Source organism: Thermobia domestica, chromosome 3 (genome assembly GCF_964235325.1).
Source record: "Thermobia domestica chromosome 3, izTheDome1.hap1.1, whole genome shotgun sequence".
Classification (NCBI taxonomy): Eukaryota; Metazoa; Arthropoda; class Insecta; order Zygentoma; family Lepismatidae; genus Thermobia; species Thermobia domestica.
In genome coordinates this window covers 78,028,343-78,055,809 of record NC_137456.1, presented here as the reverse complement: position 1 = coordinate 78,055,809, position 27,467 = coordinate 78,028,343, and the positions used below count along the sequence as shown (strand labels likewise).

Here is a 27,467-nt window from a genome sequence, read left to right as displayed (position 1 = left end):
TCCATCCATTCTTCTGTATATTTTTACATTGTTTTTCATTCTTCTGTATATTTTTTATATACCCTAAACTGCTCAAAGGTACGTGCCTGGAGCAAACGGCTAGGCAGTAAATATGGGAAGAAGAAGAAGAGGAAGTTTTGTAAATGTAAACTTTTGGTTTTATTGAGAAGTTAAGGGTAAAAAATGGAACTACAGGATGTATTTTATAATAAAGCGGAATATGTAGAGACAGTATGTATTTATAACTTTATTATAAATATCTTGTAGTATTAATAATTTTTAGAAGTAAAACAAGCGTAAAGTTAACAATTTATCATGATCTCTGCTACGTCTAGTTCTGAACATATTTGCACTATTTTGACATTTGGAATGAAAATTTCACGTCATTATTGTTTACGTTTGAGGATATAGTATACGTAAAGCCGCGTCAGTTCCCGAAGGAGCTGGACGCTCATGCTTTTAGGGATTATTCATTGAGTATCTACGAACTTACCAAGGGGGTAACAAAGCGACTTTGATTTACTTATCGACTGATACGAAAATAAAAAAGAACGTACCTGTACTTTATATCTGCATGTGTAGTGCCCTTGTACTTTATCTATGACTATGTGTGCGTGTGGGGGAGGGGAATTTAACGCATATCGCATGTCTTGTGCACATGGATACTTCTTACTATTGCACTACGTAGAAAATTTATGGTATTTCATGTAGAAGTGGTAATATAGAAGAAACGCAGATCACGGCGTTCTCATGTATACTATTACCATGTTTGATACTTGAAGGTAGAAAAGTGCGAACTCATTAGGGACACGAAATATAGAATACGTTTTTAGTCAAACATACAAATGAAGTTCGGGGCTTTGTGCTGCAGAGTAAATCCAGAATTTCGATGGTTAAAATTGTGTCAGTTATCAGGAAGTTCCGTGCAGATTGATTATATGGTTCTATACAGTAATTAATGAAATATATATTTCTTCCCCTCTGCATTGACTTTTTGTACCTTCAGCAATCATTTTGCCGTTACTGCTGTATCGCGGAGCACAAGAAAATCAAAGAAAAAGAATGGAATATTAAGTTTCCCCCCGAAATACTAGGTTGTGACTCTGGCTCGCTTGGTAGTGGTTATTGTTCGAAATTCTGTGTGGACATACGGCATGAAAACTAATGCATAAAACAAACCAACTTGTGTGAAGTAACGCCAAAAAGCACAAATGCTATCTAACCGGGCATTTATTCCAAAGTTGGGCGTCCGCTTTCGCAACGTTTTTTCGCTGTTATCTCCTTTGCACACTTTCTGCAATTTGTTACTAGGTTCATTAATCCGTGCTCTTCTCAAACTTTTAAATGATTTTGTTCGTTATCAACGTATTGCTTCACAAATGTTAAAACTGTTACTTCATTGCCCTTTACATTCGCCAGGTTGATAACATATATGCTCGTTTCTTTCCCACAATGAAACTGTTTTGTTACTTTGCGCCAAGTAGTTCCCTCCGCTCTGTATAGTCTCATGTTTATAACCGCTTATATATAACAAATATACAGATTTTTCGAGACTCTTATATATTATCAAGCATACAAACGATCAAATTATCCATATATTTCCTGTAAATTTTAAAAATTTTGCTGGAAATAGACGCCCAAATTTGGAACTTAACCCTCTAATCGAGTCAGCACAGGAGCGTAGCACGGGGGCCCGAGCGGAACCAAGGTGTTGCGTCCATAGGGAGTAGGCGCGTCAACACCGGTGGGTATACACATATACCAGAATAGTTGAAAATGACTTTTATGTCATAAAATGTATCGCTTATATGTTGCACAGCTTTTGGATAGATACTAAATGCCATCCAAAAACGTACCGAAATGTGCTACATTAGATTTGGTTAGATGTTCCTCTTCTTTTCAAGGGTTTAAATTTTCCACATTTACAATAAACTGTTCACTAGTTTAGTAGACCATGGTTTTCAAGCAATTCCAAAATTTACACACTTTATTTTGGCGTTTTTGCCGTATCGCCGGACCACTTTGAAAACTAAAAAAAAAAAAAAAAAAAAAAATGTATTGCATTCGGTTATATTTTGTTGGATTACATTAAGTTACGTTAGATTACGTTACATTAGGTGCAGTATTACTTTAATGCGGATCCATAGTATAAGTATTAGTAGTAGTACAAACAGGAGTAATAGTAGTAATAGTAGTAGTAGGAACGGGTTAGAAGCCCGGCAGGGGTTGGTTGGGTTCTGTTCACGACATGAAATGGGCAAATTAAAAACTTGCCAATTTTTTTTTTTTTTTTTTTTTTCTGTACGATATATTTTACAATTTCTGGATCCGTATGTTAAAACAAGTGTACCTCTCCGCGAAATAGTCCATCCGCCTCCACATGCAGTGCCGCTAACAACATCAAGAACAAGCAACAAATACAATCACTTTCTTAACTTTTACTATTCCCCTTACTTGCCTTGTACATATTCTTTCTCACAAATTTAAATAAATTCTCCAATTGACCCGGTAAATTTCTTAAAATTGGTCCGCCGATACGACACTTAACCATTTATTTTTGTATAATTCAATAAAACTCATACACGATATGACAAAATCTTGTCATTTATGCACAATTTCCTCACTACCTTTCACTTAAATTATAACAAGTGTACCTCTCCGCCAAATATTCCCTTCCGCCTCTATATATATTGCCGCTTACAACATCAAAAAACTGACAATAACAAGTATTTTCTGAACTGCAACTATTCCCCTCTCCTTACTTTTACTTCACTCACTCTTCTTCAAAAACCAAAATAAATTCTTCAATTCATTAGGTAAATTTTCTGAAATTCGCCGGTGATACAGCAGTTAACCCATATTTTTTAGATGTGCACTTGCATTCCGCCATGCAGATTCACTTTAAGAGGTCTTGTGGAAAATAAAAAGGTGCTAGATCACTACACCGCTTGAGCGCAGCGATGCTGGGTATACTCGTAAACGAAGAATGCGGAAATTTATTCTGTAAATATTAGAAATTGTCCATCTGTCACTAGTTAGCAGCGAATACGTGCATACCGGATTCCATTTTCATTTATGTATTTTCACGTACATGCGCATCTCACAGGTAAGAATACACCATATTTTTTATTATTTACACACTACTCTATTAAAATATTATTACAAATTTCTTCTGTAAATTTTACAAATCTATGGATCCGTATAATCAATCTCCACCAAAACTTAGCTGAAATAGAAAGTTTTTCTCAAGAATACCTTGGTGCACGTTCAATTTAAGAGAACCTCACTGTTTTTCTTGTAAATACGGCGTTTAGAAATCAGCATAAAACCTGGTGTAAAAACCACAAATCAACCTGTGCTAGGTGACACTAAAATGCGTGAATGCTATCTAACCGAGTCAGAACAGGAGCGCAGCGGGGGTTCTGAGCGGTAGGTAGGAAATTCGCCAGCGATGGTGGGTAAACGAGAATGTCGCTATAAAAAAAAAAAACGGTTACGTCAGGTTAGTTGCTTTCTTAACACATTCACCGTGATTACTTATCTTTACGTTGTTGTAAAGGACTTGAATAACTAGTCTAATAATTAACCTTTTATGTGCTCACTTTTTTTTTTTCACACCTTCAACACGATGTTTACATTTAATTATATATCTGTTCCTACATTTCTTTAGTTTCAATACCTTTTTACATTTGCCACACTTTTTACTCAATTTTAATAATCCATGCCTCCACGAAATATAATAATTCTTCTTCTTCACCAACTCTTCGTATAAACTGAAAATAGAAATGTCACATCCGTCATATGCAACTGTCATGCTGTTATATGCTTTTTTGTGCTGTTATTCATGACGGAATCAGACCAGTTGACTTTACTGCAGGAACAACATATAATGATGAAATTTCTAGTGAATAGTGGTTCAGAAACTGCTGAAATGCATCTACCGTTATGTGTTTGGAGTATTGTAGCACATTCATTAGTGTTTAAAGAGGTGTAACCGCTTCGATAAAGGTCGTTAATTTATCGAAAATGATCTAGCGTTGAACAAATGATTTTCAATTTTCGACGAATTTATTGCCACTTGTATAAGCAAAAGTAATGTTCTCGTAATTCACTTACTGTTTTTCAGAACATTTCAGTACGTAAATAGTAGGTATATATTTTAAATTAAATAGTGCTATTTTTTTTTTTTTTTTCACTCTGTAAAATATAAATAAACAAGTTTAATGCTTTGTGATATTTTTCTTGTAGGCATCCGGAAATAAAGTTAGTCGACAGACTGTTCTGTGTGGTTCTCAAAATATTGTTCTTAATGGGAAGACCATTGTACAGTCAGATGCTATTATTCGAGGAGATCTAGCGAATGTTCGTGTAGGTCGATATTGCATCATTAGTAAACAAGCAGTGATAAGACCACCATTTAAGAAATTTAGTAAAGGGTAAGTTAAGTGATTTAGATACTGTTACTGCTACTGTTACTACAACTAGTATTAAGAAGATAGAGACAAAGCTAAAAATTTTATCATGTATCCCCAACTGCTGTTCTCATTTAGGACTTCATTATAACATATTTCAAGTGTAACGTGAGCTGGAATATTGTATTTACATTATGTATACTTTACTGCCAAAGCTAAATTATGCCCCAAGGATTCCGTGAACACTTATCAGTTCTACTCGACATATATATCGTACTTATGTGAATCTAGTGCGCATCCCAAATTTAAAACGTAAGGTAGTACAAGAAGAGTTTCTTGGTGAATGTAATGTCCGTCAATGATATGGTAAATTTATCTTTAGAACAGATTTGTACGTAAACCATCATAACAAATTTCAGGTCCGTAGGCCCGGGTTGAATTCCCGGTAGAAGCTCATGTGGTTCGAATATCCCGAGTTTAACTGTAGGTCCATGTCCTATATAACTTCGGTGCTGAACAGACCGCTAGATTGTAAATCCACCAACCAATATCACAACAAAGAGTTGAGTTGATTTTGAGTTTAACGTCCCTTTCAGCCTGTAACATCCTTACAGTGATTAGAGAAAAAAAAATCTTTTCATACCCCCCACTCTCCTTTTTTTTATATATAGATTTTTTTTTTTTTTGTGCTTTCTTAAGCATCAGCGCTTTACCAAGAAAACCGAAATTTCAGTTAATAATTAAACGTAAAAGATCTGTAGCATCGCATTTTCTTTCTTTGGGACCATAATAGTACAGATTATTATTTATAGAATCCTTTATATTTATTGAATTTATATAAGTTAAATAATTACTAGCAAATGCTAGCGGATATTTTTTTTCCTTCGTAACATCTGCCACAGGTGGATAGAAGAAATGTCATTGGTTAGATTTTAGCTTCCAGATTTCTAGAAGCTGGGAGGAAGAGATGTAGAAGCGTCTTTTCTTAATATACCGTGGTGGAATTAACAAGCACTTTTTGGCTATCAAAATTTTTCAGTTTTAAAAGTTTCCGGCATTGAATTTTCGTCAGATGAATAACTAAATCTTCAAACTGTAAGTACAACAAATATGTTCGAATAATCAAAAGTCACAGATAGACAGAAATAGTGTTTTGGGATCGTAAAATTCAGACTACGTTGAGTGAATAAGGACAGCCATATTTGGAAATTATTGAACATGTCTAATCGTTGAAATATAAAATTCTTCTGACTTACTTTTACTCTCGCTCACGTTTGATTTATGTATAACTGAAAGCAAACATAATTATTTTTTTTTATGTGACTTAAGATCAAAATGGTACGAAGTATTGTTTATGTGAAGGTTGAACACGTAGCCATGCGGGGCTAAAAAGGGTGTTGAGTGCCAAAAAGGGTGTAATGTAGCTGGCTAAGTTTTCATTTCCTCCTTAGGAACCTTCAGTTCCTAGGTGAGTTTTGTGTTGTTGTTTTCTTAACATCAGAACATTATGAAATGAAATAGTAGGACCTTAACCTCCACTCTCTCTCCCCATTTTCGCATGTTTGTCATTTATTCAAAACAATTCAAAGATGGTTTCGTCATATAATATTTTTTTTTTTTTAACAATAGCAAGAATTTTAATCCCACCATCCATCGGAGATTAATAACTATTTGGTTAATGATATTTTTATGTGTAGTGTATAAGTTTGTAGTGTATATTTATTATTGCTTTGGTTGGGATACACACTAGTGATTATAATGGACTTATAGTTATTTTGTTTATATATATGATTAGCCCGTTGACATGGTCACTTCTGTATTGAAATTTTAGTGCCGGGTTATTCTCGTGTTAGTAACCACTCTGAATTCACATTTCCGTATATAGATATTTAGTCTGGTTCGTACTGTGAGTTCCCATGCGTGTTTCTTCGCTGTGCGATGTTTCTTTGTCTCGTGGGGATGGTCATAGACTGCATCATGGATAATTTAGTGATGGCGAAGGGATGTGAACCACTGTAATTTAGTGAGGAAATCCAGGTGTTCGGAAATTTTGGTAATGAGTCGTCGTGTGTATATCGAATATTCATTTTCCTTGGACAAAGTGGTATTCGAGAGTGCTTAACGTGTCATTAAAAATTTTATCTGTTATCGCGTAAATTTAACTTTCAATAGTTAACTATTGCAGTAATTAAATCGCTTCGTTGTGCTTGGATAGTTTAGGATCCGTTCATAGTTGTAGATGTGGCGCTAGCAGCGTCGTATTCAAAGCTGATTGTTGATATACCGAGCAAATTAATAAATAGTAAATACAAGGATATTCAACAGAAGTTATTGATAGAAATAACAGAATATTTTACCGAATAGTGTGCGTATCGGTTAGTTTTCGCAGTAAATCTGTAATACTTTGTTTATTGGAAGGTAAGCCTGAAATTTAATTAGCGATTTTCGAAGTAGTATGGTGAGATGTGAAGAGCTGAAAGTAGTAGGAATGATACATAATATTAGTTTAGATGAATGGAACGGGAGTTTTCGTGGAGTATATATATATATATGTATGTATGTATTTTATTATATGTATACAATACCCCGGTGGTATTGTGTACATATGATAACCTTTATTACAATACAAATAGTGGCATATATTTATAAAAGCATATTATAGTATAGGATTATCGAGTCTATGGGCTATTTTGTGAATTGGTTGGTGTTTCTGTAGTATTGACTAGTACTTGAGAATATAGATATGTTGATTTGTGATTATGAATATTAAGAATATAATAGGAACCCAACATATAAAAATATAAGCCCAGTAATGAATATATATATGAGAGGCCACTAGATCAAGTGAGTGTGTAAATGCGATCGGAGTCTCCCAGACTTATCGTCGAATATTATAATTTCAGAAAAGCTAATTCATAAAATTGGGTTGAGTGGAATTTAGTCGCAATTTGGTGTGTAAGTGAAGGGGAATAGTATAATAATATCGATGCGTATTAATATCTTCCGAAACTTTCTGATACGTACGCATATTATTTAGTAATGTTATTATACCACATATATTTACAATTTTTTTAATAACGAGGGAGATTCGGTGAGGAAAAAGTAATACAGGTTAACACATCCTATAGATTTTTTTATTATTTCGGTATTTTTCAGTTTTTTGTTCCATAGTTTTTTTTTTTTAATATAAGAATTAAGTACTTTCTTCCTACTTTGTTTTCATGTGAGAGGAAGTTTTCATCTCTTTGTATACTTCATGGCATTTGTCATGGTTCCTTCGGGGCAGAGCGATGTCATGATGTGGGGGGACATGTGTGTGGGCTCACAGTGGGAAAGTTTAACATTATTTTACATCACCGATGGACTTGTACTATAACTATCCGATTTAATTTCCAAGCTTTCCTCCGGACATGAAATTTATCTCTTACTTAAGCCTGCTGACATTTTGGCTGCTTTGACAATAACGCAAATCCAGTGTCAAATGTCGGACGGAATGAAGAATTGATAATGATGATGATTTAGAGAAAAAGAATATATTTACTTAGTTCATCTTTTGATTATATTATTTATTTACTTACAATTTATTGAACGGGATTTTTTTTCTGAAAATTTTCCTTTCTATTGTCTCCTTTGCTTTTAACCGACTTTTGGTGGTAACAAAGATTGATTGTTATATACATATATATATATATATATATATATATATATATATATATATGTATTTTTTTTTTTTTTTTTTTTTTTTTTTTTTTTTTTTTTTTTTGCAAATTCTAATTCTGAAGGTCGTCTAGCGGAGGCAGAATAACTAAGGCGCAGGTACTAAGGGGGAACTTTCTAATGGGTACTAAGGGGGTCCTCCTTCGTATCTCTGCTTGGTCACAGACTTCTAGCGGGTTTCAGGATAGTATAATCGGTCTGTATTGTGAGGACCGTATGTTTTTGGGATTTAAGTCAACAAATGGTTGCAAGTTTTATTATCTTCGACGACCTAAAATTGTTCGGTTTTTCATTTGCTACTTCGTTTTTTTTTTTTTTTCTTGTATCTCTGATCAACGATGACTCCAAGACGTCGATTATAAAAAAAAAAAAAAAAATCTAAGAAGCTAGCGTTATTTGGAATGGGGAAAGGATAAATTTTAAGTTATTTGATATTTTATCGCCTTGGAGGCATTCGATGTTCGCTCTTTGATTTTTTTTTTTCTTATCTCCTTCCTCGAACTTTGCCATTTGTATATTCCTTGATGTAGGTATTTTTTTTATATTTATAATAGAGACATCTCTAACAGACATGTTACATATATATATATCATTTAAAAGAACTTATAACTGAGGTTCTGGGATTTTAGTTCCGAAATGGGTTCAGGATCTTGGAAGTCGTTTCCATATTGCTGAGAAATTAGTCTCCTTTAAATATACCTGTAATCCGATATTCATAGTGGTTCCACAGATTATATTTCTGCCAGTTATAGCAAAATAGTATCCTTAACATCAGCTAGGCCTAGCTAATCACCAATAAGGAGGAATATTAATCACATGCGTACGCAATTAACATTATCTTTTTTGATTTTGTAAATATACCTTGATGAGTAAAAAAAAAAAAAACTGTTATTGAAAAAAAAACCTTGGGTTAGGAAACTTGTGGAAGTTTTTTTTATTTTATGTATTATTTTTAATGTTTAATATTTATCGTCCATACTAGAATACTACTGTATAGATATACAAGCTTCTGTTATTACGAATTTAAAAGCTCTTACTATAATATTTTTGTAACTAACTTAATATACCCTTTTATTAGACCGAGACTGTACAGCAGAATCTGTTGTTGAATGTAATTATCAGAAATGTTGTTTCATACCGTAATACCTACGTTTAAGACTTCTATTCAATTAAATAAGGAAATTTTGGTAAATTGCTTGTTAGCACTTCAATCTCAATTTTCTGCACCGTCTCACTTAATCAGCGATGAGTATACTGACGACATTTTCTGGAATTATCTATGTTACAAAATTTTAACCTCTATTCGAAACCAATTGATATAAAATTAAAATAGTAACATTTATATTCGATATTGCCATGTAAAGTCAATATTTTTGTATATGATTTCTCTGTACGGGCGAGAGTATCCTCAGGAACTATGAAAATTTTCGTAATCAGTGAAGAATCCTAATAATCATTCCATCCCAAAAGAAAAACCCAACACCCAACTTGAAAGTTTAATTTGCGTCAATTTAGTGCGTTCATCTTTATAGAACAGTGTTTCCCCAGTTATTCATTTGGAGTTGCCATAGTGCGAAACCACAGTCAATTTATTCTAGAAGTGCAAATAGTGACAGGTTAACGAAGATATCCCAATATGCCAGAATCAAAATAAAGTTTGGAAATTAATTACTATATAATTTGGATAGACAGGAATAATGTACTAAGAAGATATATAGATTATGAATCACCTTGAATTTAAGTATGCCCAAATTACAGTGAAACAAGTAGTGGCAAGGAATTAATAATTTACAGGAACTGTGATTTACTAAATTTTATTCATAAATACACCGTCTTCTTTGCAAATAGTTGGCCTAAAGATATATACATTGTTCTGCAATAATTTTGGAAGAATATGGAAAAATTTTAACATATTTAATGCGATGGAACACTTCCCTGAGAACTAAAGTTCAGAAATTTTGTGCTATAATTTTGTGCAATTTTACGCAATGTTATTTAAAAATTTCATGAAACTTTCTTTGTCTAGTAAAGCCATAAAAGACTTTTTGTTTAACCGCTAACTGGTTTGAAAATCATTTGATACTGCAAATTTTATGTGAAACACTGCTAAAACCATTTCCCTGTTTACTTCCGTTGTGGACGGAGGTATTTCCATTTTGAAAAATATTAATGTGTTTAGTTCGGAGTTTAATAATTTTTTTATTTGAATATGTCAAATTATTAAATGTAAATAAAACTTCCAGCTGGAAAAATGTTTCTTTATTTACTATAATTTGTAGACCAATGCATCCTAGCAACTAATGATAGTAAGATTTTAATTTATTTGTGTATTTATGTATGTTAGGTTGATGTGATGGTGTGGATTTACTCCGATTTGGTGATAAAGAATATTTCATTAATGAATATATATATGAGAGTAAAATCTATACCCAGCTTAGGCATGCACTGAAAACAGTATCAATCGAGAATATGAAGTAATATCATATTATTACTCATCTAAATATGATTTAGATGTATACATATATTTAGTGCTGTATAGCACGGAAGAAGATGGAGAAATCGTCGAAACGGTGACTGGTTGAGAAAAAAGGATATAGTGAAATAATTTAAATTGCAGAGTTTTTTATGTTTTCTCTCAGGGTTATTCTTTTATGTGGACAAGTTAAATACTGTTTCTTTCTTCTCTTTCTTTCCTTCTTCTTCTTTCTTTTCCTTTCTTTCTTTCCTAGTCTAACGGCCATACTCATTAATCTCATTTTAAAGACATTTCATTTTCTCTGGAATGTTTTAAATTTCTCTTTTCTTCGGTGAAGTGTCCGCCTTATTCAACACACGGTTAATATTTCCTATGGTTTCTTTTGAAATCGTTGCTATGGAGATGACATGAGAGATGGGGATAGAAGCAGCGAGGCTATATGAGACTGGACCTACTGATTAACGTGGAATCCGAACCACATGAGCTCCCGCCGGGAATCGAACCCGGATCTCCCACGCCAAAGGCGCGTACGCTAACCACTTAGCCACGAAGGAGCTCTATCACAACAGAGAGTTTATAGGTGGTATGTTATTACGTGACCTAGTAGGGGCACGGTAGCTTAGTGGTAAAGCGCTTGCTTCTGGTGCATGAAGTTCATTGTTCGATCCCCGGTCAAGTAAGTTTGTGGTAGACAGCATTATGTCCGTGAGTTTTCTCAGGGTATTCCCACATTCTCATTCCATCAATTATTCGAAGATCTTCACATGCCGTAATCATGGTCTCCCTTAGCCAAAAGGGCATAATCGTAGGAGTTAAACTGAAAGAAAGATTTAATGTCATTTTTCATTTACATGACATACTCATTGTTTAAGAAATTATTGAACTACCTTGAAATAAATACATGAAATGGATAGTTATATGAAGAATTTACTTTAAACCTAGTGGCATATGATGTCCATTTCTGTTTGCCATTCATTTCGCAACTAATTTAAACGCTCCACACAATAAATGAAACAAAGTCTGGAGTTGCAACAATGCATTGTGATGAAAGAAACCTAATTTTAAATAGTTATTGCTGAATTACGGATTTAAGTTACACTTGAATCTATGAGGGGCAGTCAAATGAAAACAGAACACACGCGAAAAGTACCAATGGATTTTTTTTTTTTCATTCAAAAGTATTTACCAGATGCATTAATACATTTATCTTATTGGAAGACGAGACGATCGATTCCAGTCTTGTAGGAGGAGTTAGGTTGCTGACGGGTCCACAACCTCACCTGCTCTTGCACTTCCTTGTTCGACTGAAAGCGACGTCCACGAATGTCGTTCTTCAAGTCGCCAAAAATGTGAAAATTATAAGTTGAAGGATCTGGGCTGTACAGAGGATGTTGAAGTGTTTCCTAGCCAAAGCTCTAAAGCGTATCCCTCATCAGATTGGCGGTATGGGAAGGGCATTATATGCAAAAGGATGATTCCGTCCGACAGCATTCTAGGGCGCTTTGACTTTATTGCGCGTCTCAGTTTCTGCAGAGAGTCTTTGTAAGCGCTTCGCATTTATTGTGGCTCACGCTCGAGGTAGTCAACAAGCAGAGGGTCCCTGCAATCGAAGAAAGTTATCATGACTTTATCGGAACTTGTGTGAACAGCTTTGGATTTCTTTGGCGAGGGATAATTGGGGTGTTTCCATTGTTGCTATTGGCTTTGCCTTTTGCTCACACGCTCAAAATGGTCATCTGTGACAGAAACGCATACTCTTCCTTGTGGTACCGCTGCAGATGGATCAGATATGAAGCCATTCTGTCAGTTTTGTGTCCCTCCGTCAGTTGAAGCGGAACCCACTTAGCGTAATTTTTTTGGAACTACAGATATTTTTTGATAATGGCATGCACGGAGCCATGGCTAATTCCGACTTGAACACGAATTTCTTCCTCTGTGATTCATCGGTTTTCCCGGATAAGACCATCAATCCGCGCAATCACATCAGGGGTAAGGGCTCGATGGACGTGTTCTAGGCGCGAATCGTCTTGCAGTAACGTGCGTCCTTCTCGGAATTTGGTATGCCACTCCTGGACACTTGTCACTGACATGCAAGTTCACCATACACCGCAGATATGCATCGACGAGGTTCGCGTGTTCCAACACCTCCACCAGCTCCGCCACCAAAAAACGAACTACACCTCTCTGCTCTTCTTTGCTTCCCACTATTTCTAATTCTGGACGAGCGCACTTTTCGCCACTCCCACCTGTAGAGCAATAAACGCACAACTGTGTATACCTCTGAGTTATCACTATGCATTTCTGCTCCTGAGAGATAGTAATATATATAAGTAACAACAGGCGAATGTGCGAGGAATGGGCTTTATGAAGGATGTTCGCTTTTTATTTGAGTGCTGCTCATAATACGCTGTCGATTCTGATGTGCACCATAGTTCCAGATACAACATCTGAACACAAAATTTGCGCATTAGATTTGCGTAAATACGAACACAAATTTTAGTGTCCAAACATTTTTACGAACTGAACTTTTTCTCAAAATTAATTTGTGTCCGACCTTTTCCATTAACTTAAACTTCTTTGGTAATGTTGTGATTGTGGATTAAAATATCACATGCCTTGACAGTGCACTCAGAAAACTGCAAAGAGAAATGTGAATTTTCTTTATGTTTGAGACTCGTGTAGACGTGAACAGTTTCACTGTTTTTACAAATTAAATAATTTATGTTGTGATAAAAATTAAACAACGTTACCTTTTCGCTTGTTTAATTTTGTCTCATTGTGTGTTGGTTAAACTAATTGAAGTTCCTGTTCTCCACCACTTCCATACTGATATTGAAGGTTATTGGTGTCATATCCATTTCGATGTATGTAACCTGTGTGAGAAAATCGTTATATTCTAAGCTTGTTGCAGTGTATGTTTAAAAATAAATATCTACTTAACTTATTGTTTTCTTAACTAGTTATTATGTCGTCCCACCGATGTTCAAGATTACCACTATCGAGATTGAGTTCAGTCCTTTTGTTCTAATAGAAGAACATTTCTTTCTGAAATTTTTGAACACGAATGTAGAACTTCAACTCTAATTTCATGACCTGTTTCTTGAAGATATTTAGACAGTCAGATGTGAAACTCTTCACTTCTTTGGTCTTTTTGTCATGCCTAGGTAATATTCATCGCAAATGCAATAGGCTGTGTAGATCCCTGCCGAAAACAACTGGTCGTTGCAGGAATTTTTGTAAGCGAAAGCAAATTTTCAAGTCTTGTTCCTCAATTGACGAAAATATAATGGAAAAATTATTCTCTATTTTTCTCATTCTCTCGGAAATTCTTAGCCAAAATGGTAAGAAAACCCACTTGTATTCCTTTTTATTTTGTTTTTGGTCTAGTGTGGTATTCCCAAGCTGCTTTATCTTTTGCTAGAATGTGATGATCGAATCCATTTTTTTCTACCCAATCTGAATAATTACTGTCTTTGATTTTCTAAGTTATTTTCATTAGTGGGATATTGAAACACACATAAAAAGAAAATTTTCCAAATGTTAACTTTAATAAAGTGGAAATATGCCAAATCTTTGTGCACGAAAAAGTTCAGTATTATTCGTTTCCTGTAAACTGAAGTGCAGAATTTGTTGTTAAGACGTTGCGTGTGGATGTCTAGGAAATTTAGTTTTCTCTTTCTTTCTTTCTTTTCTTCTTCTTTTTTTGCAATTGTGAATTTTGTTTTCGTGAATGTTAAATTCCTATTTTAACTCCGAAATTGTTTTCTTCTCTGTAAATTATTAAACAGTCATCATTGACAGTCGATGCAACTGTTAGTAGAGGGCAACGAGTTCACCATTGTGGATAAGAGAAAATATAGACAAAAACTTCATTTCCAAAGTTAATACTGATTCCTTCAGCGAAGTTAAACACGAATTTTGAGGTCATTAACAAAGTTAACACGATATTGGAAGAATCCTGTGGATTATTGATACCTCCACATCCAGAATGCTAAAAATAGATGCTCTTTATATTTTGTTTGCCAAAAATTCATAAAGCAAGCCCGCCTTTAAAAACTACAATCTCCGGCAGAAATTCACTCACGTATGGAATCGCTAAATGAATGACGAGTTTTATTTCCAAATTTAAATATTCCATTAAAAAATGGTTAGAAATTCTTCCTGAAGTACAATCGATGGTAATCGCGAATAAATTAAAATTAACTTCCGTAGGTGTAACAAAATGCACAGTTCGATAACGATAGAGCCAAACGCTTAGAGAGAACAAGGATTCAGATTTGGTAATATACGAGATTACCAAAATATTGAAATGCTGTTTGGACAATAATTATTTTCAGTTTGAGGACAATATATCCAAACAAAACGAAAGCCTAGCTATGGGAAAGCCATTCTGCCTCTTAATAGCCAACATAATCGACCATTTTGAATCCCTAATTTTAAAGAGAGACAAATACAGATACTCCGGTATATCGATGATTGTTTAACAATTTTCAGAGAAGAAAACACACTTTCGAAGCTAATATAAGAATTTAACAACATTTACGAAAACAAAGTTTACAGTTGAAGAAGTCTTAATTTCTTGGACATCCACCTACAATGTCTCAACAATAAATTTTGCACATCATATTACAGGAAACGAATAGCATCGGCATTTTTCAATATTCACTAACGAAACAGACTTGGAAAATTAAAGACAAATTATTCAGTGTGCGTAATAAAAATGAGTTCGATAATTACACTGTTGCAAAATGGAAAAAGCAGCTTGGGAATACCATACTAGATTGGCAAACAAAATTAAAAAGGTATTCAAGTAGACAGTGGCGGACTTACCTATGGCGCCACCCCTAGGCACGATTCGGCCGGCCGCCTCTGTGTTTCGCGAATATAGGAGACGTCTCTGCGTAATAGGCGAGTTTTAATTTTCTGTCATTGGCACGCTTTCATTCATGCCTTTGTCCAAGAAAGGCATAGTGAAATGAATTGTTTTGAATTTTTATTAATATGACGTTTTGAGATAAAAAATATTTTGCCATTTAGACGAGAGTGAATATGAATAAATTAATCGCTTGACGCAATACCGTTCTTGGCAAAATTTGATTAAAATTTGCTCAGTCTATATTACTCACTATATTTTAACGTGATATATTATGAAAATATTCATACCTTCACTTGCTCATCGTTGGTGAAGAAGATTCAAAATAAGACAGCTATGTGTAAGTTTTATTTATTGCATTTAAGAAGTAATACTTTTTTTTAACACAAGCAGGAGAAATCCACTTAAACTTATATTTTACTTTTTTGATATATTAGTTTATAGTGATAAAAATAATGTAAAAAAAATATCATTAATATTCTTCGTATGTGAAACATATGGTATTGTTTAATAGTTTTACTACCGAAACAAAACTGTTAAAGTATTATAAAAATTTATTCTTGCATTAAACGTTTACGCCTTGCTTTCATAACAGAAAATTCTTCTATTGATGTTCAAATCCAAACTCTTCGCCATTAAGGACCTCGGCTTCAATGTTAAAAATTGCATTCCTTTTTCTTTTAGGGTAAAACGTAGATATGACTTAATCCTCTTTAATGACCAAAATGATCTTTCTGCGGAACAGGTGCTAACCGCAGTACACAATTACATTCTCAGAGCTATATTTACATAGGAAATATGTCCTGCAAGTTTTCTTCTTTGAGGAACTTGTTTATAGAAAGACGTGTGCATTTGATATTATGGCACTTCATCAATTTTAAAAATTGCGTGCATTAACTTCCAAATAATGACTCTAGATCAGTATCCTAAAGATTTTGCAGTTTTGCTGCATGTTCTAAAAGTACTGATGGTTGTGTTTGAAAGGTCAGAAAAGACTGAAAATCTTTCAGCCACTGTAGAATATGCTTCTTTTCTTTTTTAGTAGTTTACTTTTAATTCTGTCAATAAAAGGTTTCCATTTTAAACTTTTCTCTCCCTGTATGGATTACTTTATCACCACTCTCGTCATCTGGAGGACATTTTTTCTTCTGCAAGCGTTTAAACGAAGTGTCATAATCACTGTCACACCATTCACATCGATCCACGTCACAAAACGCGACGTTGCCTTATTCACTTCGTGGCTAGGAACTATATAGAAGGCTATGCTGTAGACTATTATATTAAAGGCTAGCACGGAATGTTTCATTAATGAATTTTAAAAAATAAACCCTCCTAATGATATTAAAATGAGGGTCACATTGATCAGCTGTAAATATCAATGTTCCTATAATTTACCGGTAAAAAAACTTCCTTCCGGCTGCCGCCCCTCAAAAGCTGCGCCCCTAGGCACGTGCATAGTGTGCCTAATGGTATGTCCGCCACTACAAGTGGATATCCTTAGCCTTTGGTCGAGAATTTCCGAAAGAATAAGTAAAATAGAGAATAATTGGCATTAAATTTTCGGTCAAATCTAGGACAAGTTTTGAAGATTTACTTTCGGTTTACAAAAATTACTACAGATATAAGTTATCTTCGGCAAGGTCTACGCAGCCTATTGCATTTGCGATGCACATCATATAGGGATGACAAAAAGAAACATCAAAATGAGGATCTAAGAACGTAAATAGACGCAAGAAGTGAAAAGCGTCATATCTGGACTGTCTAAACATCTCGATGAAACATGACATGAAGTTAGAGTTCTACACTCGTGTTAAAAAATTGCAGAAAAAAGTATTTTTGAATCATTCTTCCATAGAACAGACAGACCGTAACAGTTTAAATAGCGGTAATCTTTATCATCAGGTCATCGGTTGGACGACATAATGATTAGTTAAGAAAACAATATTTTACACATATTTACTTATTTATTTTATATATTTATTTTACACATATGGTTGTACAAGCTTAGAATATAATGATTTTTTCCCACAGGTTACATACATGAGAATGGATATGGCAGCATGAATCTTCAACGTCAGTCCAGAAATCATACTTGAAAGACTTGTTCTAAATGTAGAGAGAGAGAAAAAAAACTACTTTTAGTGTGACTAACATACAATGAGAAAAATTAAGCAAGCAAAAAAAAAAAAAAAAAAAAAAAAAATGCTTAATTCCTTTCACAAGATAAATTATAACCCCTTTCCTGTGGTCGGCGTAATATTTCGTCGTCGGTCACTCTAGCCTATTTTGTGTTGAGCGTAATATTACGCCCACGAATGTATCCTACTGAGTTTACCTCAGTTGAACGGAATAATACATTTTTCCGAAGTAAAACATATATATGTTATTTACAAAACTACTACCTTTTTTAGTCATAATATCCTGGTCGAAAAAGATGAAAAATGGTACTGTCAAACAGGATTGAAAAATGATATTTTCTCGTAATTATTCTAAATATTGTAATGAAACATAGTACAGGCATTACGTATAGACTATAGTACTTCTCGAAGTATATTATATTCGAGTACCTGTACCCGGGGCGCTCCAGAGGGCGCAAAATTCTGAAGTCGAATTTTCTTTGGAAGGAAACTTTTCGAATTATTCCCAATTCTAATTTGCCCGCAGTCATGAGCACATAAGTATGGTATCATTTAAAAGTCAGTTTATTCTGAAGAGAAAGACGTAGGAACCATGATACTTGGATGAATTGTGCTGACGCAGTAGTAACTACTGAAAATCATTTCTACGCAAACTAATAAAAGTTACATAAGGAAGGGATTAATATCTAAAAATAGTAAAAGTGCTCAAGTATACATATGTACGTGAGTCTCAGACGGGGGCACGGTGTCTCAGTGGTACAGCGTTCGCCTCCGGTGCGCGGGGTCCCTGGTTCGATGCCAGCCCGCGCCGTGTAGACTTTGCGTTGGACAAACCCCGTGCTCGTGGGTTTTCTCGGGGTTCTCCTGTTTCCTCCTACTTTCTTTATTCCACCATTTCACTCATTTGTCGTCATCACCGTCTCCTTTAGCCTAACCGGCATAGTCGTGGGACGTAAAACTTAAAGATTAAGAGTCTCACACAAAAAGGAAACGCACAGTACTCCATGCAGTTGGGATCTATTTTTCCTTTTGTAAGGTATTGGGAGATAAAACTATTATCTAACGTAAGTATAAGAGATTCCGGGTCACATCATGCGTGCACGTAAACATGGTTCCAAAGAGAAGTGAAATATAGCGTAATGAAGTCCTAGATAATAATAGCAGTAGGGAGTACAAGATAAGGTTTTTAGTTTTGAATTGTGTATCAAAGAGCAAATTTTAGTAACTAGTATAGGATAATTTTGTGATAGGATATAAAGCATTGTTATTACCAATGAGGTAAGTTTGTCTGCTGCGAAAAGAAGTCGATCGTCGTTGATTTTTTTTAAAAAGGAGATCTTTGTTGTGTGTTCACCTTTAATTTATAACCGTCTCATCATTTACTTCCTTAAAACTCAAGTTAACATTTAATAATTTTGTTCTCTATTTGCTAATGAACTTCCCGCTAATACTTTCATGTTATCAATTATTTTAGGAATTTTAATATGAATTTTCTTAACTTTTCCAAGTTATAGTGCATCCTAACTTCGCATCTCCATACTTATTTTCGTTTTCATATTTAAATCTTAGTTGCGGCATTTAAAATATTTGTAAACTAGCTGAAATTCCCATCCTTCCAATACGGAGAATAAGGTGTAAGCAAAAGGTAAAGAAATCAGTGAAATAAATAAATAAGGAAGAAAACTATGAATTTGACACTATTATCGATCATTTTGGACATGTTATTTTTCATGCCCCTAACCTTCCATAACGATGAGTGCTGAAATTTGACTTGAACGGCGTCGGGAGTGTTACTATTCAGCTCAGCGATCCCGAAAACTATGGATTTGATACTAATATTCGTAATTTTTAACATGTAATTTTCACACCAATTCTTCTTCCCAACATCTCATAACGGTGGAGGTTAAAGTTGAACTTGAGTGGCGTCGGGAGTGTTATTTTTCATCTCAGTGACCCTGGAAACTATGAACTAGACGCTAATATCCTGTGTCCGGTGTACTTACCATCGTTCTTTATGCATATATTTTGACTCCCCATAATTCCCCCGTGCCGAAATTATAGAAAAGGGCTTCGTATAGGATTAAATTTGGTGAAGATTATCCGTATACCAAATTTGGAGGTTCTAGGTCACTCCTATGTGAAAAGCTGATGACAGACATTTTTTTTTTATTAGTACCGTCTCCTTTATCCCAGCAGGCATAACTGTAGGACTTAAAGATTTCATTTCACTTCATTTATTATATATATATATATATATATATATATATATATATTAGTAGTAGTAGTAGTAGTAGTAGTAAAGAAAAGAATAAAATTACAAGTTGGTTTCGTGTCAGTCCAGTAATTAGTTTTTGCGATTACACCAATTTGTTTTCACGTCATCATTACCAGCGCCATAAATTCCTTATTCTGTGGTGGGAGAGCACTGAAATTTGAATATGTCACTATAGTTTGTATTCTACCTTAAAAGTGTAGACCCACTCTCATATAACTTTGATGCTCAAGATGGACAAACTAAGTAACTACATCTTTATTACAACATCCTATTAGGCCTGGGAACATCTTCCAATTGCTTTCTTCAGTCCACTATTCTGGACATTATCCTGGACTTCTTCCCATCTTATTCCCTTTCTTTAATATTCTTTCGTACGTCGTTTGCCACTTGTTTCTTCATCTTTTCCGTGGTCAGTTTCCTGTAATTTTCGCGTGTAGAAAGGTTCTTCTTTGGTAAGGGTTCTTCTTCCGTTCATTACACATGCCCATCTACCAGTGTAGCTTTGATTTTTCTAATGAAAATTTATCATTATTTTTAAGGACCTTGGTTTACCAAAATTCTTTTACCTATATGTATCCTGCTTGTTCGGGAGATATAAAGACTCTCAACAACTACTACTTGATGGAACACCATTGATCTTCCCCATAATGTAGACGGTCAAAAGTTAAGAATAAAATTCGTTGTTAGAGGTGATGTTCAAGCCAGAAAATATAGAAATCAACCTTTTTCAGTTTTAACATTGATGGCTATAGAATGAAAACGGTCATAGATAGCGAGAAGCGGTTTTCTGCAATCAATTAAGCTTGCCTAGAATATATCACTTTAATCTCTATACTAAAACCGAAAGTGGTAGAAATATACTACAGGTTCCAATATTGAGAAATTATGTCATAGAAACCAAACACTTTCACGGAGTAACACGTGACATTGCTAATTGTTTAGTTTTTGTTATTTCTTCTTTAATTGATATTTTTCTGGTTATTTATTTATTCTTTCTTAAGCATTCTCACTGACCGGTCCGTCCTAATTAGGTGTCTTCAGCCATTGAACTTTCTCTACCTTCAGTCTGACTATACTGTCGCGTGACCCCGCATTCCAAGATGACACCGTCCACCTTAACGTTTCACAGTTGCTTTACTGCAGCTTAGTGTTCCGTTATTTTCCTCGTATTTATTCCAGTCGCAGTGTGATGAAGTGTTTAGCGAAAGAACATACACTATACTTTTTTTGTGTGTGTGACTATGTTTTCTCCTATTTTCTGGTAAATAATTCATTTTATATTTCCGCTTCTAGATTCCTTTAATTCACCTATGTGTACAAAAGATACAAAATTTGAAATAGATGTATAGAGTCGAGCTCAAAACTTATAATTTTGTAGTAACAATTTTTTTTTTTTTTAATTGTACCTTTTTTTCAGCGTTGCTTTTTTCCCTCTTCACATTGGTGATCATGTTTTCATTGGAGAAGGATCTGTTATTAACGCTGCTGTTGTAGGATCTTACGTGTACATTGGAAAAAATTGCGTCATAGTGAGTATTCCTTTATGATAAAAATTGATAAGAAGTCGTTTCATACGTAACTTATCTTTTTCCACCTTAATTATTTCACTGTCGTAAAGTTCGAATAATATGACATATTGTATAGTTTTCAAGTAGTAGTGTGAAGAAGTTTACTTGTTGCGTCCGCTTTTTTGATCAGTTCCAGCCATGATGTAAACGAATATAGATACCAAAATAAGGAACATGTCAGACACTTAAAAAAGAAAGGAAAAATGTAACACCAAATGTGGATTATCAAAATACTTGAATATGTCATAACATAGAATTTAAGATGTAAAAGTTCCACAAAGACTACTTTGTTTTGGAAAGAAAATTGTATGAATCGTATTTGATCACAACTAGGGTCCAGGGTTAAATTTATGCAAGGGCAGTTTAAATAAACAGTGGGGTAGTATAATCAACAACTTTACTAATATGCATTGGGGAATAAGAATTTTAAATTCAGAATTCTTAAAAATAAAATTTAATTACAAAGGAATAAAAAAATATAACATTATAAGAAGCTACTACCAGCAGAGGAAGGAATTAACAATTTTACAACAGCAGTTAGTGATATTTGATCTGGCAACTCTGACAAATAATATACCGATAATGAAGTCTTGTTAAATATAGCGTAATAACAAGTGCATAGCAATATACATATCTATATATATTAATAATTTCCTGTTCTTATATAGTATTCGTAGTGATAACAACACTGCATAGTCTATAGTAAATTTGAGAATAGGATAAGAGCTTACAGGCGTGAAAATTCATCAGTTTGAAGTAGTTGGCTGGTGCTGATGAAACCGTCATTGAAATTAATTTAGGGGAGAGGGGGGGAGGAATACACAATAGGTCAGAATCTTCAATTTAAATTGAATATGCATCATTTAAAAACTAACTTATTAAAATTATTTTACTTTCTTTTTTGAATTATTCCAGATAAAATTAGGCCCTTCTTTTCTTGTGTGTAAATAACCGTAAAGCAAAAAGTAAAATAAAATTTCGGCAATATAGTGTCTTCTAGAATACAGTGGGGGAATTTTTTAGGTGTTGTTTACAGCTGAATGGTGTGTCATTATTATTTTTATGACTATATAAAATGATAATTACTTTTGTAGACGTAAACTCTTTTATTGCTCCATTTCATAACGGATTCTACCCAAGTAAATAGAAATACGATCTTTTTGTATGCTACCAGAGAATCGTATTTAGTTAGTTGGTTGATTGATTTAAATGCTACTGAGGATTTCTGTAGCTGAACAGGCAAAAACAGTGTGATGACCTGAGATGATTAAATGTTTTATTCATTGGATGGAACGTTATTAGTTTGTTTGTTAGTGTCTCTTTACGCCACTGATGTTATATGAGTCCTACAGTTTAAACTGGAATCCAAATCACCGTAAAACTTTAAGTCCTCTCGTACCAGAAATCTCGGAACCTTATGCACCAAATGTGCTCACGGTAGCCACTAGACCAAATTTGGCTTAGTGCTTTGTAGAACATTGTGTTTTTCCTTTGCTTTAGCTTACCGTATTTTTCAATATGGTGCGATTGGGGTTTGAGAATAAGTCCAAAAATGGAATGTGTCTTTACACACTGATACAGAAATTGTAGTTATTTCAATTTCAGTAAGCATTCTTGATTGGTTCTTTAATGTCTTATTTCCTTACGATATGCAACAGTTCCTGCTATATACAGTTCAGTAAGTCAGTAAATATAGTTCGAACGCAGTTCCGTTATTTACTATTTCATAGTATGTATATGAGCTCCCTCGTGGATAAGCTGTTAGCGTATGCGTTTTTGGCGTGAGAGTCCTAGATTCGGTTCTCGGCAGAAGCTCATGGGTCTGATCCCACATTAAGCCGTATGTCCATGTCTCATATAGCCTCGCTGCTGAAAGGGGCGCTAAACTCAAAAATTAAATCATAATATTTATGCTTTTCTCAGAACGCACATGCGTTACAGACATTACCAGATAGTCATAGAATTCTACTTTTAGTTAAGTATTGCTCACTTCGCATATGTTTTTTGTTAAAATATATCAGTTTGTATATATTATTTAAACGGTATCGCATCGCAGTTTGCTACAGAATATCACAGAAATGCAGTGCAAGCGAAAGGCTACTGAAATGAAAAGGCTATTAGTTGAAGAGTGTTTCCTATTAATTTTGTAGTCTGAACCGTCTAAGAATAATATAAGAAAAACACTAATAATATTCCGTTTTCATAATAAAGTCCAAATTCTTTGAATTCCGTCTAAAATACTCCGTGCCTGTCACACACATGCTGCATATCGTTTGTGTTTGTAAGTAGCACGAAACTTTGTTATTCTTATTAAAGCTTGAAGAACTTGGTTGCAGATTTCCCATTCGATATAAATAACGAGAAGTGCGTAACAGATCTCTTGTTTTGATTATGATACTGATTTTGATTTCCTATTTGGGAATGTTGATACAGGTAATTGTGTGACGTCGAAATAGTGGACAGATAGATGATTTCCATAAAGTAATTGTAGCCGATGGATCACTCGAGGGCATTGTAAACCCATTTTAAAACCCAACTAGAATTGACAACTTTATTAGAAACGTTCAGTCCCGCTATTTGAAAAAAAGAAAAATCAATGTCGGGCCAAACGAATGTATTCTGCAGATCGACTTTGCAGAATGCTTCAGTACAATATTTCAGGACAAGATTTCATTCGATCATTGGAATCATCAATATGTATTTTGCATGGTTGCAAGGCACACTAATAGTTATGATAAGTGACGGCTAAATTCACGACAAAAGCGATGTTTGAGTGTTCCTGATGATTATTATACAGAAACGAAAAGATGAGTTTTTTAAGGTAGTGAAAAATGAGATTTTCTCTGACAGCAGAGTGGGTCATTATTTAAAAAGCGGCACAATTTTCATAATCTTTGTTACTTCGAAAAGGGCTAGTATAAAAAATAAGTGAAATTTCTTCGACATCTCTCATGGTAAATGACAGTACAGGGAATTGGCGCATGTACAGTCATGTCCAAAATGATTGTCACATATCTATAACTGTCTTGTTATGGGAATATAATTTGATAATGATTTTGCAGGGTACCTTTAATACTGTTACTATATGTATAATCAGGAAGTGTATATTTGTGGTAAATTTCATAGGAAAAGAATTATAAATACGAAAATTAGAATGAGTAAAACAAAATGTTGCTAAGTGGACAAGATTTTTTTTTTTTGGGGGGGGGGGGGCTATATTGTTCTTATTTACTGCTCTTTTCACATGAAATTTACCACATACATGTCTTTGCCCATTATACACATACTAACATTATAAGAAATACCTGGACAAATCGTTGTCAAATTATATTCGTACGACAATATTTATAGACATGCGACAGTCATTTTGAACGTGAATGTATGTATGAACGGAAATCATGGTCTCAAAGCTAGGTGTGTAATTATCAGTTCTGCTCGTGACTTCTATCATTGTGTAAACAGCTCTCAGAAATAGGAAAACTGTATGTGCTGAAGAAATTTATGATTACAAACCAATGTAACAACGTAAGTGGAAAAACAAGTTCCTATATCCATGTTACTCTCAAAATATCGCGTTGAAATATCCAACGAAAGTTATCTTCTGGTGCGGAGAATAGTACGACCAACGTTAGAAGAAGTCAAGATCAAAGAATTTTCACCAATGTGATGGATACCGTTTGTGTAAAACCTCAAGCAACGTTCGAAGTTATTTCAGTTGGAGGTTTCTTGTTAGTATCACTATCAGTCGAGGCTGCAAACAGCTCCAAAGGACAAGTTCTGAGTTACACTTGAATTACATGCATCCACGCGGGATTTGGACATTTTGTTTGAAAGCTTTGATGTTGTTAGGAAATTATCAATAACCCTGGACAGTTTCAGATTTTAAAATATGTGGGGAGGGGTGACTTCTTTGTTTGGGCTAATTTATCATAACGTGTATGTAACCTTAGCCATGTAATACAGAAACTTACCACGTATTTCGTATTGTTTTAGCTCAGTGGAATTATCATGTGCATCCAGTCATATCTGTCACAGCCGTCACAGTTTTTTCTTTCACTATTTATGTCAAATATTTTCCAAATGTTATACTTTTAATGTAGAATAACGCTTACTGTTTGAAAATAAAATAAATTTGGAACAGTTACGCAGCTTAATTCACACAAATTTCCAGTGATCGTGCAATAACTTACTAAGTCATGTCACACAAAAGTCACACTCGTCACAATTTCTTATATATATATTAGAAACCATTCTCTCCATTTGTGGAAAAAAGAAATCGAATTCATGTACATAAATATAACCAGAAAGCAAATTGAAAGGTATCGTCCACTAGTCTGAATGTCACACTCGTCGTCATGAAGTGACCGTTATACAGAAGTAAATATGAATTTATTATTATTATTATTATCATTGTACTTATTTATGAAGATTTTAAAATTTTATTAGTTTTTAATGGAACCGAGTTCCCAGATACGCATCTGACAAATGAAATTAATTTTTATAGTTTAATACCCCAAGCTAAAGGAGGTTAATGATTGATGAAAGTGTATGATTGTTATTTTTTCACTCCCACCGGGAAGTGATGCCGAGACAACGTGTACCAAAGACTCACAGGTGACCAACCTAAAGAGTAACAAGTAATCTATATTTATTTCTGTATGTATACTCTAAATTGCGGATTCCACAACAACGAAGTCAAGTTATGGACGTGAAAGGATATCTCAATAACGATGATCTGCGCAATTTTTAAATTCCGTAGATAGTAATGATAATAATGATTAGGCAATTTCGTTGTATTTGTGTCTGCTGAAAACTAAATTTTCTTTTGATTTCTTACAGGGTCGAAGATGCGTATTAAAAGATTGTTGTATGATAGCAGATAATACAGTGTTGCCTCCTGAAACAGTTGTTCCAACGTTCACCCAGTACAGAGATTCTCCTGGTTTATGTACAGGTGAATTGCCAGAATGTACGCAGGATTTAATGATAGATTTCACGAAAAGCTATTATCAGCATTTCATTCCATCGAGAGACCATTCAAAGTGAATTCTAGAAGTGTATTGGAATATATATGTGGACAGAGATGTGGCACAAGATAACCGGGACAAGTGCACTTTGTTAAGTTAGAAATGGATGGTTATTGTGATAAAATTTTGTTTTTATATATATTAATATAAGCTTTAATTATATTTAATGCTTTTTTATGGTAATATTAAAGTATCAGCTTTATTTGTAGTGAAGTTTTTCTTCTGTTTTTCCTATACCTATAACTTGAAATGAATAACTTTCAGATTTACTGAAATACAGAATGAGTTAAGAAAGAAAGAAAAAAACTTAAATAGGAGTTATTACGAGTAGTATGTGCGTAAAGGAGTATGTATGATACCGTTAGCTAAAGACAAACGACAGTAGTAAAATCTGTTAGTTAACAGTGTAATTTGTTGCATATCAATTTCTTCCAGCAAAATAAAAATAATTAATGTTGTTGGCAACAAACGACATACGTTTTAGCGCCATAAAAAGTTCGATTTCCCCTAAAAAAAACGCATGAGAATTGATTTATAAGTGTTTTATTTTGTCAGCTCGATGTGATCTATCTACTTTATATATCTTACCTTTTCACAGTTTTTAATTAAACTAGGGGTAAAAATGGATATGAAAAAGTAGGGGGTCAGTCCAGGTCATGAAACCCATAGTCTCAGAATAGCATGAAGATTTTTCTGTTTACTCTACTTGCCATCCTTATTGATCACACCAAATTTTAATTTGATATCTTATATACTTTTTTAGTTAAATTATTTTTTAGTTTGGTAAAATATACGTTTTTGTTGTTGCCGAGGGTTAAAGAAATTACGGCATTGATATACTAAAATGATCATAACTTTGTTAATTCTCATCATATCACAATGATTTTTTCACTAAAATGATCACAATAAGATACAGAAGAAGGTAAAAATACATTCAGCTACTTGTACTTGAATTGTTGTAGTAAATATTACCTCAAACCT

General features: G+C 34.1%; 2 protein-coding genes across 2 annotated transcripts in view; one reads left to right on the top strand and one right to left on the bottom strand.

The window, feature by feature from the left end:
* LOC145680535 (putative inorganic phosphate cotransporter) overlaps window positions 1-27,467 on the bottom strand; it is a 156,749-nt gene that overhangs the window by 120,171 nt on the left and 9,111 nt on the right. The window lies entirely within an intron of this gene.
* On the top strand, window positions 73-26,694 carry DCTN5-p25 (Dynactin 5, p25 subunit). Its single transcript, XM_081751153.1, has 4 exons — window positions 73-231; window positions 4,249-4,436; window positions 21,309-21,420; window positions 26,299-26,694. Exons 1-4 carry the CDS (start codon window positions 184-186, stop codon window positions 26,503-26,505), a joined length of 555 nt encoding a protein of 184 aa, XP_081607279.1. The 5' UTR covers window positions 73-183; the 3' UTR covers window positions 26,506-26,694.